The sequence below is a fragment of the Mirounga angustirostris genome, unplaced genomic scaffold, assembly GCF_029215605.1.
Source record: "Mirounga angustirostris isolate CCGP_5_RB_7025 unplaced genomic scaffold, mMirAng1.0.hap1 SCAF_5, whole genome shotgun sequence".
Classification (NCBI taxonomy): Eukaryota; Metazoa; Chordata; class Mammalia; order Carnivora; family Phocidae; genus Mirounga; species Mirounga angustirostris.
The window spans coordinates 96,593,494-96,610,123 of record NW_026991713.1 but is presented as its reverse complement, the minus strand read 5'-3'; the positions used below and the strand labels follow the sequence as shown (position 1 = coordinate 96,610,123).

Genomic DNA, 16,630 nt, shown 5'->3' with positions numbered 1-16,630 from the left:
GGGGCGGGAGGCCAAAAGCAGCAGGTTCCAGACTGCAGTGGGTATGGGAGCTGTGCAGCCTGGGGTGGGGGTGCTTCCCAGAGCCTTGCTGAACCTCAAAGGACAGATGCGAACTAGCCAGGAGCACAGAGACTTGAAGACCAGCGAGCCTGGCATCAGGGGACATGGGGGTGCTGTTCATGGGTTGCAGGGAAATGATGGGAAGAAAGGGGGTTAGGGACGAGACCAAGCCCCCTGGAATCCCGATCTCCTCTATGTGGCCCCCCTCAGCCTCTGTCTTCTCACCCTTAAGGCGAGGGGGCTGGACAAGTGGGCTCTCAGCCTCCTCCAAGTGCGGAGGGATCAGAGGCTGCTGGGTGAGGAAGATGGGCCTGAGGGCCGAGGCTGCCCAGCTCCAGCGCAGCCGCCCCTACTCGTCTTTGGGAGCTGGGTCTACCCGTTCCTCCCTGTCATCTAAGGACTGGGGAGCAGGGGCCACTGCCCTCTCAGCAGTGTCTTGTAGGTGACCTGTGCCCACTAATGTGGATCACGCACAGGGAGGGCCGGCTGACTCGTGTGATTCCTTTGTAGCTTATCTTTAAAAGTCACACAACAGGACCAGAACCCCCAGGCGTCCAGACGGATGCCAAGTGGGACTTCTGTTTCCCAGATGCTGCAACTGGCTGGCCGAATGGGGGCCTCTGCGGGTCCCTGCACTCCCCCTGTGTGTGTCGGTCACGGGCCCTTCCACTTTCAGCTCTGGCACCCAGCTGGACACGGCTCTGTCTCTCTCCGTCTCTCTGTTCCAAGGCAGCTCTGCCCTGCTCTCGGAGGCCCATCTCTGTCCCCCTGGCTCTGCTGCCTGTTTCCCACCTAGCCTGCCCCTGCAGTCCTCCCCTCGTGGCCAGGCTTCCGAAGAAGGGAGGAGGCCCGATTCCGGCCCTGCTGCCCTCACGTGCTTTCCCGGCCGCCCCCTCCCGCCCTGCATCGGGGCCGCCAAGCCTGTTCCTCTTCCCCGATTGCGACAGCTGCCTCTGCTCCCAGAGCTCCCTGTCCCCGCCCCGAAGGCCGGCTCGCTCCACTCCCACTTCCTGAGCCCAGCGCTGGAGCCCTGGAGGCCAGGCCAGGCCGCTGGGCCCCCGGGGGCGCGTCAGCCCCAGCCCTGTCGCAGGCCCCGGGCTCGGAAGGCTGCTCTCACCGCTGCCCAGGACGTGCAGGCCTCCCACCTTCCTCCCCCGGCCTCCGCCCCATCTGGCCGACTGGCCGACTGGCCGCCATGCGCCTGCCCTGGGCTGCCTCCCCCTGCGGCCTGGCCTGGGGGCCACTCATCCTGGGCCTCTGCGGTGTCCTGGCAGCGTCCCAAGCCCAACTGGTGAGGGCGGGGCCCGTGCAGGTGGGTGGCGGCGGGCTTGGGAGGGGAAGAGGGGGTCTGGGCAGCCCACTCTCTAGTCCCTCTGACCTCCCCAGCTGACCCCCGAATAATTCTCCCCCCACCTCCATCTTCCCTTGAAGGAGCCCCCATACCACACAGAGAACCAAACCTGCCGGGACCGGGAAAAGGAGTACTACGAACCCAAGCATCAGGTCTGCTGCTCCCGCTGCCCCCCAGGTGAGAGGCAATGGCCCAGAAAGCGGGGGACGGGCGGTGGGTTGCGGGGGACTCGGGCCACCTCGCTGCCTCGGGGGGAAGACAAACACCATCTTGCAGGAAAGCCAGCCGGCCATCCTTCATGGGTGGCCAGCAAGAGGACAGGGTCCCACAGCGAGCGGCCGAGGAGAGGGGGGGCCGGGCTGCCCTGACACCGCGGTGGCCCCACTCCCATTCCCGCATTCTAGGCACGCACGTCTCGGCCGAATGCAGCCGCAGCCGGGACACTGTTTGTGCCCTGTGTCCCGAAAATTCCTACAACGAGCACTGGAACCATCTCTCCATCTGCCAGCTGTGCCGTCCCTGTGACCAGAGTGAGTGGCGGGGTGGGGGGGGCGCGGGGGGCTGGGGGGGTTGGGGGGGCCGGCATGTCCCCGACCGCGGCCCCTCCGCTGAGCCCTCCTGTCTCCCACCAGTGCTGGGCTTCGAGGAGACCGTGCCTTGCACCAGCAGACAGAAGACCCAGTGCCGTTGCCAGCCGGGAATGTTCTGCGTGCACTGGGACACTGAGTGTGTGCACTGCGAGCCACTCTCCGACTGCCCGCCTGGCACCGAGGCCCAGCTGACAGGTCAGAGGTCGCTGCGGGAGGAGGGCAGGGAAGCCGCTGGGTGTCGGCGATCTTGAAAGGGGGCAGGGAGCACTGAACTTCGCCGGTGGGGGGAAGCCCCCCAGGTAGTTCTCTTCAGTATAAAGAGCCCCTCTCCCTCCCTGTGAGAGTCCCACTGCGGGCATCTGCAGAGACATGGAGCCAGGACAGAGGCAGGGCCTCTGGAGGCTTCTCTGAGCAAGAGGGCGATCAGGAAAGGTGCCACAGAGTGAGGTGGGCGGGCAGGGAGGGGCCGTCCCATGGGAGCAGCGGAAACTCACGTGGAGAGACTCTCCCCTTGCCCACTCACCCTGGCTGGCCTTGCTTTTCTCCTGCCAGATGAAGTCGGGGCGGCTAACAGAAACTGTGTGCCCTGTAAGGCAGGCCACTTCCAGAACACCTCCTCCCCCAGGGCCCGCTGCCAGCCCCACACAAGGTGAGTGTGCCCCCACGCCGCACCTCCACCATCCCAGAAGTCCCAGCTGCTGACCACCCTGTGCTCGCACCCACGGGCTCACCTTGCCACCCCCAGCCCTGTGCCCACCTGAATCGGGCCCTCTTTCCTCCGCAGGTGTGAGGAGCAGGGCCTCGTGGAGGCTGTTCCAGGCACTGCCCAGTCTGACACCAGCTGCAGAAATCCACCAGAGCACCCTGAGATGCCAGGTGAGGGGCCTGGGGCTGAGGGGCACATGGGGGCCGGGGGAGGCTGGGAAGATGCCTTTATTCCTTCCATCTAAAAAAATGGGGAAAAGATGAATCCTCCTCTCTCAGAACAGGCAAGCAGAGAAGTTCCCTAGGGTGTATCCCTAGGCCAGCTTAGCATACACAAATACATATACTCTTTTTAAGTTATGTATTATACATATAACTTGTAGGTTACACATAATATTGTGCCAAGGACCACTCCTACACTGATAGGTAATTGTAACTGACATCACTGTCATCATTCTGGACCTGCTACCATCACATAATCTACTTACTAGACTGAGAATCTCTTTATTAGATTACACACTTTCATTATTAGAGTTCATCCCACATTTGACTTTTTCTTGGTTGTTTTTTTTTTCTCTGTGAAGTTACTGGTTTCCTAGCCTAACAGATGATTAAGGGATATTTCTAATGACTGTAAACATTATTAGTTGGGAGAGCGTTTATTAACTTTTTTTAAATTACCAAATCTTTATAATAATAGCTTTCATTTATTGAGAGCCAAGGTGTCAGGCACTCTGCCAGCAATTGACAATCACTAACTCATTTAATTTTTTTTTAAGATTTTATTTATTTATTTCAGACAGAGAGAGAGAGAGCACAAGCAGGGGGAGGTGCAGGCAGAGGGAGAAGCAGGCTCCCTGCTGAGCAAGGAGCCCGATGCGATTTGGGGCTCAGGGCTCAATCCCAGGACCCCAGGATCATGACCTGAGCCCAAGGCAGATGCTTAACCAACTGAGCCATGCAGGCGTCCATAACTCATTTAATCTTGCTTAATGACCCTACAAAGTACAGCTGACTGTTGAACAACATGAGTTTGAACTGCGCGGGTCCACTTACCTGTGGCTTTTTTTTTTCAATAAATACAGCACAGTTCTGTAAATATATTTTCTCTTCCTTATGATTTTCTTAATGACATTTTTTTCTCTCACTTTATTGTGAGAACACAGTATATAAATACATAACCTACAAAATATGCATTAATCAACTGTGTTACTGGTAAGGCTTACTGGCCAACAGTAGACTATTTACATAGTTAAGACTTTATGGGAATCAAAAGTTATTCATGGATTTTCGACTGCCTGGGGGTCGGCGACCCTAACTGTCATGTTGTTCTAGGGTCAATGTAGTTCTGTTATTATCCTCACCGAGGGGAAGAGGCTCAGCAGAGTTTATGTGACTTGCCCCAGATCCCCCACGTGGTAACTGGTATTATGAAAACCTATATTCGGTTCTTTCTTACTCCAGAGCCCATGCCATAATGCATGCACACCATAGAAAATCGGAAAATTCAGAGAAACAAAACTAAAAATCACCCACATGGGACACCTGGGTGGCTCAGTCGGTGAAGCGTCTGCCTTTGGCTCAGGTCATGATCCCAGGGTCTTGGGATCGAGTCCCCCATTGGGCTCCTGGCTCAGCAGGGAGTCTGCTTCTCCCTCTCCCTCTGCCCCTGCTCATGCTTTCTCTCTCTGCCTCTCTCTCTCAAATAAATAAATAACATCTTGGGCGCCTGGGTGGCTCAGTGGGTTAAGCGACTGCCTTCGGCTCAGGTCATGATCCTGGAGTCCCAGGATCGAGTCCCACGTCAGGCTCCCTGCTCAGCAGGGAGTCTGCCTCTCTCTCTGACTCTCCCCGCTCTCATGCTCTCTATCTCATTCTCTCTCTCAAATAAATAAATAAAATCTTTAAAAAATAAAAAATAAATAAATAACATCTTTAAAAAATAAAAAATAAAAATCACCTATAGGACCATCACTTAGCATATCCACTCTTAACATTTTTAAATATATCCTCCCAGACATTTTTCTGTGTATGTCTATACATACAATTGTTTTTCTAAAAGTGGAGTCATTTGAATATTTTGTAACTTGGTTTTTCAAATACATCGTAAGTGTTTTTCCATGTCCTCTTGTTACTTTTTAACCGTGTATCAAATACTATTGGCACTTCAGAGCTGGAATTTTGGACAGAATGTACCTAACCCCCTCATTTTCTCTTTGAGGTGCTCCAAAAGGAGGAATGACTTAAAAAGTCACCCAGTTGGGCCGGGACCCAGATGTCTCGGACTCCAGGTCCAGTTTTTTTCCCATGCCTCCCACTCTGTCTTCCCTCAGGCCCCAGGTTCAGGTGGATCAGAAAGGGCAAGCTCCCAGGATGTCCAAGTCTTCCTGACCTTCCCCAGAACACACTTGGTGGGCACTGCAGACTCTGCTGTGAAAGACAGAAATTATCCACGGCTACATACCAGAACCTGAGAATCCCAAGTCCCAGCCTCCCTTCCCTCCCTCTCCTGCAACCTGCCCTGAGCAAGGGAGTGGAGACCTTGCAACCCCTCCTCTCCCACCCCCATAAACACCCCCACAGAGATAGAGGGGCAATCTCAGCTCCTACAGTGGCCTCTCTCTAGGACGCTCATGTCCACAGAAGTGTGGCTCTACCCTGTGGCCTGAGTTGCTTATAAACCCAAGCCCCACCCTCCCTGTACCGCTTCCCACCCCCGCTTCCAGCCCTGGAAACCCAACTGCGCATGCACCTGTTCTCACCCACAGGCTGCCCCAGTCCTTGGGTCTCTACGTGGTGGCCACCAGCACCACCCCCAAAGATCTCCATCTATGACAGAGTTTCTCCTGGCTGTCAGGAGGTCCTCCCCAAGTCCAACTTGGTTCCCCTTCTGTGTAACCCAAGGGAAGTTTCTCTAATTCTGCCTTTAGGAACTGCAGTGGGTCTGGAAGGGAAAAGCTGCTCTCCCTTTTCTCTGGGTCACCCAGAGAACTAGAAAGCTGGTCCTTAGTGCCCCCACACCCACCCCCAGCCCCTGCCCTCCGTGGTGTCATCATGGCTCTCCTGTCTGCTGTCCTGGCAGGAACTGTGATGGTGCTGGCCATCCTGCTGCCGCTGGCCTCATTTCTGTTCCTCACCACCGTCCTGGCCTGCACCTGGAAGAGCCACCCTTCTCTCTGCAGGAAGCTGGGTAGGAAGGAGCTGGATGCAGGCAGGGTGGCGGGCCTGGCCGGCTGGCTGTCCCCACCTGCATGAGGGAGGGAGTTTGGGGGAGACAGTCAGCTTCCCTGGGGCCAACCCTTCTGCCTGTCCATGCCCTGAAGACTTGCAGTGCCCGCCCCCAGCACAGACATCCTCTCCACCCAGCTCCCCCATTCTGAGGCTGGAGATAAGGCAATAATAGCTCGTTCCTTCTGGGAACCCAGGGTGGGGGGCAAACGCCTCAGTGGGCTGTGAAGGGTGCGAGCCCGGGGGCCCAGGGCCTACTGGAGGCCTGACCCCCATTTCATTTTCCATTGCAGGATCCCTGCTCAAGAGGCGTCCAGAGGTAATGGGGAAGGCTGAGAAGGCAGCAAGGAGGACAGGCGGGGCTAAGTGAACAGGGAGGGGTAGGCAGGGTAAGAGTGTAAGGCCTCAACATTCACTCAGCTAATAAGTGATTGAGCCTACCACATGCCAGGCACTGTTCTGGGCACTATGGATATAGCAGTGAGCAAAGCAAAGTACCTGCCCTCCTGGACTTACAGGCCAGGGGAGCAAGGCTAAAGTTAAAGAAATACATTATCAGGGGGTCACAGTTGCTAAATAAAGCATGGTAGCAGGACAGTGAGTGACAGTGGCAAAGGGTGGGGGTACATTATCTTAGAGTGGACAGAGAGGGCCTCTTGGATAAACTGATACTTGAGCAGAGAGCTGAAGAAGTGAGGGAGCCATCCATCAGAACATCTCGGGGAAAGTGCTCCAGGAAGAGGGACATCTAGTGCAAAGGCCCTGTGGCAGGGAGCACGAAGTGGAGTAGAGGAGAACAGTGAACTGCCTAAGCATGGGGTGGGGGGTGGGAATTAAAGAAAGCTGGGGTCCGAGGCCCACGTCATCGGTCGGTTCTCTGCCTCTCTCCTACAGGGAGAGGAATCAAATTCTGCTGACGGAAGCTGGGAGCCTCCAAGGGTCAACCCACATTTCCCTGACCTGGTAAAGCCACTTCTGCCCTTCCCTAGAGATACGGCCCTGGCCTCGGCCAGGCTCCCAGCGCCCCCGAGTTTGGAGGAAGAGGTGCTACAGCAGCAGAGTCCTCTCAGCCAGGCCAGGGAGCTGGAGCCTGAGCTCCCAGAGCAAAGCCAGGTGGCCCATGGTGAGCCTAGGGCAGGCAGCAGGGAGGAGAGGGGGCAGGGAAGGAAGGGTGGGGCGGGAGGGATGGTGGGCAGGAGGAGAGTGTGAGCCAGACAGAAATGAGAAGACTAAAACAGAGCAAGACAGAGATTCCACTAGCTCGCCGTTGGCCCCTCTCACTCTGCCTCCTTTCCCACAGGTACCAATGGCATTCATGTCACCGGCGGGTCTGTGACCGTTACCGGCAACATCTACATCTACAATGGGCCAGTCCTGGGGGGAGCACGGGGCCCTGGAGACCCCCCTGCTTCCCCAGAGCCTCCGTACCCCACCCCTGAAGAGGGTGCCCCTGGCCCTCCCGGGCTCTCTACACCCTACCAGGAGGATGGCAAAGCTTGGCACCTGGCTGAAACAGAGACACTGGGCTGCCATGCCCTCTAACAGGGCCAAGGACCCAACTCGTCACCCATGCCTCTTGGTGTCTGGGAACAGCCAGGAGAAGGGAGTGCAAGAGCACCTTCTCCCTGAGGCTACGCTACCCATACGGGATTGACCGAGGGCCTGGGTAGGGCCCCTGAGAGGCAGACCGTAAGGGGCCGGGCCTCAGACACATCTCCGAGAGCAGGGCCAGGCACTGGCTGGGTATGTACCCGCCACAAGACTCTCACCGCCATCTGAGCAGGCCTGAGACTTCATTGCAGACCCTCCTGCCCACTGGGCCTGCAGCAGCTCAGCTTCCGGCACGGACAGGGCATATGATGCTCACTGCTGCCCACCATGGTGTGCTGTACCCTCAGCATGGCACAGAAGGAGGCCAGTCCTTGTCACTTGCAAGGACATCAGTGGGACCTCCAGCAGATTCGTGGTGCTCATCCCCAAGCTTCAGAGGCCCTTTGAGAGCCCGCACGTCACACGGACTGAAGTAGACCCTATATGAAGATGGAGTTACATGGAGGACCACCCCTCCCCTCTCCGCCTAACAGGAAAGGGAGTCATTAAAAACCGGGGGTTTGGACACACTTACTAGGTAGAAGGGGGAGTTTGGGAGGGGGAGGAAAATGGCAAGTGTATTTATAAATTGTAACCACATGCAAATAAAGAGGAGATTGAGACCTAGATCACTCATTTTCTTGGGATTCACATAGAAACACTATTCCATTGGGGCAATGTCAAAGGCAAAGGTCAAAACATTAAAATACAATCCTACAAAGGTATTTCTGTGAGAGACTGGTGTATGTAATTCAGGTGATAACTGTATTAGCCCGCGATCGCTAACAAGGTGCCAGACGGTGTTCTAAACGCTTTACAATATTAACTTACGCAGTCCTTACCACATCTCCCTGAGATAGATGCTTTGACTGTTCTCCTTGAACAAATGGGGAAACTGAGCCACAGAGAGGGTAAATGACTTGCCCAATTCAGCTGCAAATGGCAAAGCTGGATTTGCACCCCGTCGGTCTGGCTCTGGAGGCCTCTCAGGTAAAAACTTCACATAACACACACCCTTATAGAATTTCTCTGAACAAATAAAAAAAAAAGAAAAGGTTTTCTCAATCAGATCTCCTTCACGTCCTGCGGGCATTCAATCGGAGCCAACTCTCACACCTCCAGCCACAATGCAAAGTGAGAGAGTGTTCTTTCCAGATGGCCGGTCAAAGGGAAAGATAGGCACTTTAGACATAAAATATGAGAGATCAAGTTCACATCCTGTTGGTGAAGAGATCTAGGCCAACCTCCTTCAACTCAGAAGGGGCACTCATGATTTTTACTTGTTTATTCCTTTTTGTCTTATTTTATTTCTCCCCCAAAGAACTTTAAATATTCTCAAGCTCTTTTATTGGGAAATGTTTGGGCCCATGACTTTATCTATCTCACTGCCTGGTAGAGACAACCTGAACTTGAAGGATTGTGAGGGAAGTGGCTGCTGCAGACTTCTCCTTCCATAAAAGGCCACCGTCTGGGTTTGATGTTAAGAACCCTGTCGCTGGGGCTCATCAAGATGGCGTGGCTACAAAACACAGAGCCCTCTGATCCAACTGAGTGGTTGGGTTATTAAAGGTTGACCATGAAAGTATTAGATCCAAATTCCTTTTTTAAGAATTAAGTCATGGGGCACCTGGGTGGCTCAGTCAATTAAGCGGCTGCCTTTGCCTCAGGTCATGATCCCAGGGTTCTGGGATCGAGCCCCGCATCGGGCTCCCTGCTCAGTGGGGAGTCTGCTTCTCCCTCTCCCTCTGCACCTCCCCCCGTTCTTTTTCTCTCTCTCTCAAATAAAATTTTAATCTAAAAAAAGTGGTTTAAAAAGAGTTATAGTGAGCTGTATACATTTTTTTAAGATTTTATTTATTTATTCATGAGAGACACAGAGGCAGAGGGAGAAGCAGGCTCCCCACTAAGCAGGGAGCCTGACACGGGACTCAATCCCAGGACCCCAGGATCATGACCTGAGCGAAGGCAGATGTTTAACCATCTGAGCCACCCAGGCACCTGAGCTGCATCTTTAGAGTTAATACCCCTCTCTTCCAATATGCCAGGGCCAGACCATGTGAATCCTTAATTATTGCTCCAGTGTATTTAGATAAAAACCAAATTTTATACATTTTTCAACAAAATAAAAAGGAGGAAAGCTTTTTAAAAGAAATGGTGCTGGGCGCCTGGGTGGCTCAGTCGTGAAGCGTCTGCCCTCAGCTCAGGTCCAGATCGAGCCCCGCATCGGGCTCCCTGCTCAGTGGGGAGCCTGCTTCTCCCTCTCCCTCTGCCTGCCACTCTGCCTACTTGTGCTCTCTCTCTATCTCTCTGTCCAATAAATAAATAAAATCTTTTAATAAATAAATAAATAAATAAATAAATAAATAAATAAATAAATAAAAGAAATGGCGCTAAGGTCCTAGGTGATGCGATTCACATTTGGGACTATACCAGCCTGTGTTAATTTGTTAGGGCTGCCATCACAAAGCAGTGCGGCTGGGGGGCTTTGAGAACAGAAAATTATTTTCTCACAGTTCTGGAGGCTAGAAGTCCAAGACCAAGGTGTCAGCAGGGTTGGTTTCTTCTGAGGCTTCTCTCCTCGGCTTGCCAATAGCTGTCCTCTCCCTGTGTCTTCACATAGTCTTCCCTCCTGTTTGTGTCCTAATCTCCTTTTTTTTTTTTTTTCCCCTTTAATGAGAGAGAAAGAGCAGAGGGAGAGGGACAACCAGACTCCACGCTGAGCATGAGCCCAGTGCAGATCTCCATCTCAGGAGATCATGACCTGAGCCGAACCCGAGAGTCAGACACTCAACGTACTGAGCCACCCAGGGGCCCCCTAATCTCCTCTTCTTATAAAGACACCAGTCAGATTGGATAAGGGCTCACCCTAATGACCTCACTTTAATTTAATTATCCCTTTTTTTTTTAAAGATTTTATTTATTTATTTGAGACAGAGAGAATGAAAGACAGAGAGCATGAGAGGGAGGAGGGTCAGAGGGAGAAGCAGACTCCCTGCCGAGCAGGGAGCCCGATGCGGGACTCGATCCCGGGACTCCAGGATCATGACCTGAGCCGAAGGCAGTCGCTTAACCAACTGAGCCACCCAGGCGCCCTTTAATTATCCCTTTAAAGACGATCTCCAAGCACAGTCATGTTCTGAGGTACTGGGGTGCAGGACTTCCACATACAAATTTCGGAGGACACAACTGAGCCTCTAATGCAGCGCATGCTTATTTTGCGAGTGCTGAGTTCACATGAGCTCCAAGCCACGCTAACAGAGCCCACTTTATATTGAGGAGAGCTCTGTCTAGAAGGGAGGCTGAGAGAAAAATCAACGAAGACAGCCTCTTGATTGTTGTCTTCAAAAGAAAGAACCAGATACAATAGTTGAGACAATTAGGTCTGAATCCAGCTAGCCTCCCATACTTTATTTTTGAGAATGCCCTTCCTATATCACATGGGGGACAGAGCCAGCGCCAAGGCCAATGACAGCATGGGTACAGGGAGGCCAGGAAGGAGGCTAAGGCAGCAGTCCATAAGAGAGATGGACATAACTGGCTTAGAGTAGTGGCAGTGGGAGATGTGGGGTTATGTTGTCCTAGGGTAATTAAGATTTTTTTTTTCAAAAGATGGAGTGGCTCACATCAACAGCAGTGATGTCTTTCTGCAACCTCCCCAACAGACTTCTGTACCTTTCCTAGGAACAGAACTGCATTTCTGTACTAGGGCAGAGATTCCATGGTATGAGGAGGAGAGGCCCTTTCCTCAATCCCAGGAGCCAGTAAACCCATTCCCTTTTGCCAGAAATTGGTTTAGGATGGACATGAGATCCATTTCGGACCAATGACACGTATAGGGAAGTCTTCCTTCCCAGAACAAAAAGCATAATTAGGAGAAAGTTTTTGGCTTTCCTTGTCCCTTCTTTCTTGTTTGGGGGATGTTTGTGTGAGAACATGATGACTGAGCTGTGGTAGCCATCTTGCTATCATGAGGAAAAGGCCATGGAGATAAAAAGCCAGTCCTCTGAGGATGGAGGTCCTGGAAGAAAAGAAAAGAACATGTTCATGAGACGTTTCTTTTTGTGTAAATCAGAGTAAGTTATGTTTTCATTTTCTTTTCTAGTTTTAACTTTGTTTCCTTTCTTTGGGTAGGTAATTTATTAATAAGGCTCAAAATTCGGAAAATATCAAAGAGTAAACTGAAATGTCTCTTCCACTCCTGACCCTCAACCACCAAGGTGCCCTCCCTGGAAGCAACCAATGTTACTGTTTCTGATGCTTTTCCAGGGGTAATTTACAAATATATACACTTATAGTCTCTTCCTCCTTTTTTCCATAAATGGTAGCACATTCTCTGTATATCCTTCCCCTTGCCTTTTTCATTTATCAAAATAGCTTGGCCATAATTCCGTATCAGTATCAAAAAGCTCCCTCCTTAATTTTCATATCTGCTTATGCATAGTATCCCATTATATGGCTGCCCCATTTAACTAGATCTCTTTGAGACTTTTTAATTCATTTCCAATCTTTACTATCAAAAACAATTCCAGGGGCGCCTGAGTGGCTCAGTTGGTTGAGTGTCCGACTCTTGGTTTCAGCTCAGGTCATGATCTCAGGGTCATGAGATAGAGCCCCTAGTCGGGCTCTGTGCTCAGCGGGGAGTCTGCTTGAGGGTCTCTCTCCCTCTCCCTCTGCCCCTCCCCTGCTAGCATGGGTGCATGCTCTCTCTCTCTCAAATAAATAAATATTTTTTTTAAAGTTCCACAATAATAACGTATATTGTTTTGCACATGTGGGAGTACTGCTATCAAAAAATTGCTAGAAATAAAATTGGGGTCAAAAGATAAGTATATTTTATTTTGATAAATATTACCAAATAGCCCTCCATAAAGACTGAACATGAGCTATTTTTAACAGTGTCCATTTCCATATGCAAACACCAACTTTGGTGTGTTATCAAACATTTTGATCTTTGCCAATCTGAAAGGCGAAAAATGTTATCTCGGTGTAATTTTTATCTGCATTTCTTATTGTGACTGAACTTTTTCATTTTTTTTTTTTTTTAAGATTTTATTTATTTGACAGGGAGAGACACAGCGAGAGAGGGAACACAAGCAGGGGGAGTGGGAGAGGGAGAAGCAGGCTCCCTGTGTGGGGAGCCCGATGTGGGACTCGATCCCAGGACCCTGGATCATGACCTGAGCCGAAGGCAGACGCTTAACAACTGAGCCACCCAGGCACCCCTGAACTTTTTCATTTTATTGCGAGTAAACACTTTCATTATGTTAAAGAGTCATTTGTAATTTACTTTCCACTGTCTGTTATCTTTCTTAATATTTTTCTATGGGACAATTTCCAAATGTTATCTTGCTATCCCTGAAATCACCTATTAAACGATGTTTTTTTCTTCACTAATTGGAAACACTGCCATTATCATAAACCAAATTTGTGTAAGAACTTGCATTTACTTCTGGATTTTCAGGTCTCCTCTTTTGATCTATCTTTTTAATCTGCTAGCACCCACAGTCTTTCAATTAATTTAGTTTATATTTTAATATCTTTTTTTTTAAGATTTTCTTTATTTATTTGACAGAGAGAGAGAGATAGTGAGAGAGGGAACACAAGTAGGGGGAGTGGGAGAGGGAGAAGCAGGCTTCCCACGGAGCAGGGAGCCCGATGCGGGGCTCGATCCCAGGACCCTGGGATCATGACCTGAGCCGAAGGCAGACGCTTAACGACTGAGCCACCCAGGCGCTCCTATATCTTAATATCTATTAGAGCTCCTTTTGATCTCCTTCTCCAGAATGTTCCTATGTTTTCTTACTTTTTTTTTTTTTTTAAGATCTTTATCCATTCATTTGACAGAGAGAGAAAGTGTGAGTACAAGCAGTGGGAGTGGCAGGCAGAGGGAGAGGGAGAAGCAGGCTCCCCGCTGAGCAGGGAGCCTGATGTGGGACTCGATCCCAGGACCCCGAGATCATGATCTTAGCCAAAGGCAGACGTCCAACTGACCGAACCACCCAGGCAGGCCCTGTTTTCTTAATTTCTTTTTCAGAATGAATTTTAAGATCAGCTTCTTTAGTACCCCTTCCCCCAAAAAACTCCTATTGATGTTTGTATTGAGATTGCACCGGATTTATAGATTACTCAGAGAGAACTAACATCTTTCTCATGCTGGTCTTCCTTTCAAGAACATGGTGACTTTTTTTTTTTAACGTTTTATTTATTTATTTGACAGAGAGAAAGAGAGCACAAGCAGGGGGAGCGGCAGGCAGAGGGAGAGAGAGAGAAGCAGGCTCCCCGCTGAGCAGGGATCCTGATGCAGGGCTCAATGCAGGACTCGATCCCAGGACCCCAGGATCATGACCTGAGCCAAGGGCAGACACTTAACCGACTGAGCCACCCAGGCGCCCCAGAACATGGTGACTTTCTCTGTGTTGATTCCTTTTGTGTGCCTCGGTAGTGTTTTAATGTTTAATTTTTTAAAATATAGATCTTGAGTATTTCTTGCTAAGTTCATTCCTAAGTGCTTTATCTTCATAAATGCTACAGAAATGGGATCTTTTCTGACTCAATTTTTTTAACCCGGCTACCTACTGAATTCTCTTATCAACTATAATAGCTTTTCAGTTGATTCACTTGGGTTATCACCTTTAAGTCCTGTGAAATTAATCTCTACTGTCTAATTTTTATACTTCTAATACATTTTAATCTCATCAAAATACATTGCCTAGTAACTTGAGAACAATGTTAAATGGTCATGGCATTAATGAACATTACTGTCTTGATCCTGATTTTAAGGGGAATACTTTTAGTATTTCCCCATTCAGCAGGAGTTGTAATAGGTTTATTTTATTTTGCTAAGAAAATATCCATCACTTACTATTTCACTGAGGTTTTATTTTTTTGAAAATTTTATTTATTTATTTGTCAGAGAGAGAGAGCACAAGCAGGGGGTGCTGCAGGCAGTGGGAGAAGCAGGCTCCTCGCTGAGCAGGAGCCCGATGCGGGACTTGATCCCAGGACCCTGAGATCATGACCTGAGCCACAGCCAGCCGTTTAACTGACTGAGCCACCCAGGCATCCCTCCACTGAGGTTTTAAACTTACAACGGATATTGAATCTTTACAAGAAGCAAACACATGTCATTTAAGCCTCTTCAGAGTTGATCACACTACTTTTCTCCTTAAATCTATCAGCCTGATGAATTACATAAGTCAGTTTCCTAATACTAAACTATCTTTACTTTTCTGGAAAAACCCACACTTGATCTTATTTTATTTTTCTTTTAATGTACCTTTGGAATCCTGTTTGCTAATATTTTCAGATTCTCATTAATGAACTGGGCCTATAATATTGGTCTGTTTTATGTTCCTCAAAGCTTTATAATTATATTTATATTTCTGACAGAACAGTTCATCTTAAAGGAATTATACCTTAGAGTTAATTTAGTTTAGTATCTAGAACTGCCAACCTTTCACCTCCCCCAACCCAGTGTAAACACATCCTCCATCCATGCTTCTGCTCAGCACAGAGTTATATAGTTCCGTGTTTGGAGATCATCTTCTAGGCATCTGTTCATTTTTATGTGCTTATCATGAAAAGATTTATTTGTTCCATGTCGTATACCTCTGAGATCCTCAAATTACGGACTGACAGTCAAAACACCTGTTTGATAAAGCTGCTTGTCCAGTCAAACAGGGCAATTCATGCAGAAGCCATTCCAGAGCAACAAGCCCTCAAAAGGCAATTATTTTTATACTCAAGGCCCAAAGACTCCCTTTGGGATTAGTCCATTTGTAAAAAGCATTGTCCAACAGAACTTTCTATAATGATAAAAATTATTGGGGCGCCTGGATGGCTCAGTCGGTTAAGCGACTGCCTTTGGCTCAGGTCAGGATCTCAGAGTCCTGGGATCAAGCCCCGCATCGGGCTCCCTGCTCGGTGGGAAGCCTGCTTCTCCCTCTCCCACTCCCCCTGCTTGTGTTCCCTCTCTCGCTGTGTCTCTCTGTGTCACATAAATAAATAAAATCTTTAAAAAAAAAATTATTATCTGTGTTGTCCAATATGGGAGCAGCCAGCCACATGTAGCTAAGGAACTGAATTTTATTTTAAAGATTTATTTATTTATTTATTTATTTTTGAGAGAGAGAGAGGGGTGGAGGGGCAGATCAAGAGGGAGAAAGAGTCTCAAGCTGACTCTGCACTCAGCTCAGAGCCCAATGTGGGGTTCCATCCCGGGACCCTGAGATCATGACCTGAGCAGAAACCAAGAGTCGGCCACTCAACCGACTGAGCTACCGAGGCACCCCTGGAGAAACTGAATTTAAATTTAATTTAATTTTATATTTAAATAGCTACATATGGCTAGTTGCTACTCTACTGGACAGCACAGCTCTAAGAGGTCTATGGAGAAACTGGATTCAATGAGCCTGTGGTTACCAATAGCTGGGAAGGTACAAAGAGCTCAGGCACTGAGGTATTCATGCATTCATCAAATCTCAAATATTTAACTACTGAGCACCTACTATGTGCTGCTAAACATTGTTCTAGGTATCAAAGATACAGAGCTAAATAGACGATAAGGGCATGCTCTTGCTCTCATTAGATGAGGCAGATGATCAAAATAAATCGGGAACAATAAGTATTATCCTGAAAACTGAAATAGGGCAAGTGAGAGTAACTATATAGCTACTTTAGACTGAATGGTCATGGAAATCTTTTTGAGGAGGGGACATCTGAACTGAACAACCAGAAGGAACCAGTCATAGGAAGACCAAAAGGAAGAATGTTCCAGACAGAGGGAACAGCTAATGTGAAAGTGCCTAGGACCTTAGGACATTAGAGGAGTTAGGAGAATACAAGTCTAGGCTAGAGTTGGGTGGGTGAGGGTGCTCCAGATGGAGTCAGATAGTCATATCACATAGGGCTTCATAAACCAAAATAAGGAGTTTCATTATATTCTAAATTCAGAGAAGCCATTGGAAAGTTTTGAGCAAGGGAGAAGTGCAATCTCTTTTCATGTTAAAAAGGATTAATCTGGCTGCTATTGGGAGAATAGACAATAGGGCATTATTATCTGTAATAATCCAGTGGATAATGAATAAAGAATGGAAGCAGAAAGACC

General features: G+C 49.3%; 3 protein-coding genes across 11 annotated transcripts in view; 1 reads left to right on the top strand and 2 right to left on the bottom strand.

Moving 5' to 3' along the window:
• SCNN1A (sodium channel epithelial 1 subunit alpha) overlaps positions 1-8,503 on the bottom strand; it is a 37,293-nt gene extending 28,790 nt beyond the window's left edge. For 3 of the 4 annotated variants that reach the window (XM_064591664.1, XM_064591662.1, XM_064591661.1), the window contains exon 1: positions 2,759-2,897. The gene's annotated coding sequence lies outside the window, so the exon portion shown is untranslated. Of the gene's footprint in view, positions 1-2,758; positions 2,898-8,366 lie in introns of those variants that run through there. The other variant, XM_045874000.3, reaches the window with a different exon arrangement.
• Positions 1,008-8,151, top strand: LTBR (lymphotoxin beta receptor). Of its 6 annotated transcripts, none has more exons than XM_064591666.1 (11): positions 1,008-1,351; positions 1,492-1,588; positions 1,816-1,941; positions 2,044-2,196; positions 2,554-2,650; positions 2,786-2,877; positions 5,040-5,117; positions 5,789-5,896; positions 6,228-6,253; positions 6,829-7,057; positions 7,235-8,151. In XM_064591666.1, exons 1-11 carry the CDS (start codon positions 1,256-1,258, stop codon positions 7,474-7,476), a joined length of 1,344 nt encoding a protein of 447 aa, XP_064447736.1. In that variant the 5' UTR covers positions 1,008-1,255; the 3' UTR covers positions 7,477-8,151. The 6 variants fall into 6 exon arrangements, with proteins under 6 accessions (XP_064447736.1, XP_064447735.1, XP_045729960.1 ...); XM_064591665.1 differs by having other exon boundaries at positions 1,008-1,372; XM_045874004.3 differs by lacking the exon at positions 5,040-5,117.
• Positions 8,504-11,483: 2,980 nt separating the features above from the next.
• VAMP1 (vesicle associated membrane protein 1) overlaps positions 11,484-16,630 on the bottom strand; it is a 71,810-nt gene continuing 66,663 nt past the window's right edge. Inside the window, exon 6 of the mRNA XM_064591671.1 lies at positions 11,484-11,542. The gene's annotated coding sequence lies outside the window, so the exon portion shown is untranslated. The remainder of the gene's footprint in view (positions 11,543-16,630) is intronic.

What these genes read in the sequence shown, in the direction of transcription:
- LTBR (XM_064591665.1), top strand. Translation starts at nt 1,256, where the DNA reads ATGCGCCTGCCCTGGGCTGCCTCCCCCTGCGGCCTGGCCTGGGGGCCA. An exon ending in CACCGAGGCCCAGCTGACAG is followed by an intron (nt 2,197 to 2,553) that starts GTCAGAGGTCGC and finishes TTCTCCTGCCAG; the next exon opens with ATGAAGTCGGGGCGGCTAAC. An exon ending in GCAAAGCCAGGTGGCCCATG is followed by an intron (nt 7,058 to 7,234) that starts GTGAGCCTAGGG and finishes CCTTTCCCACAG; the next exon opens with GTACCAATGGCATTCATGTC.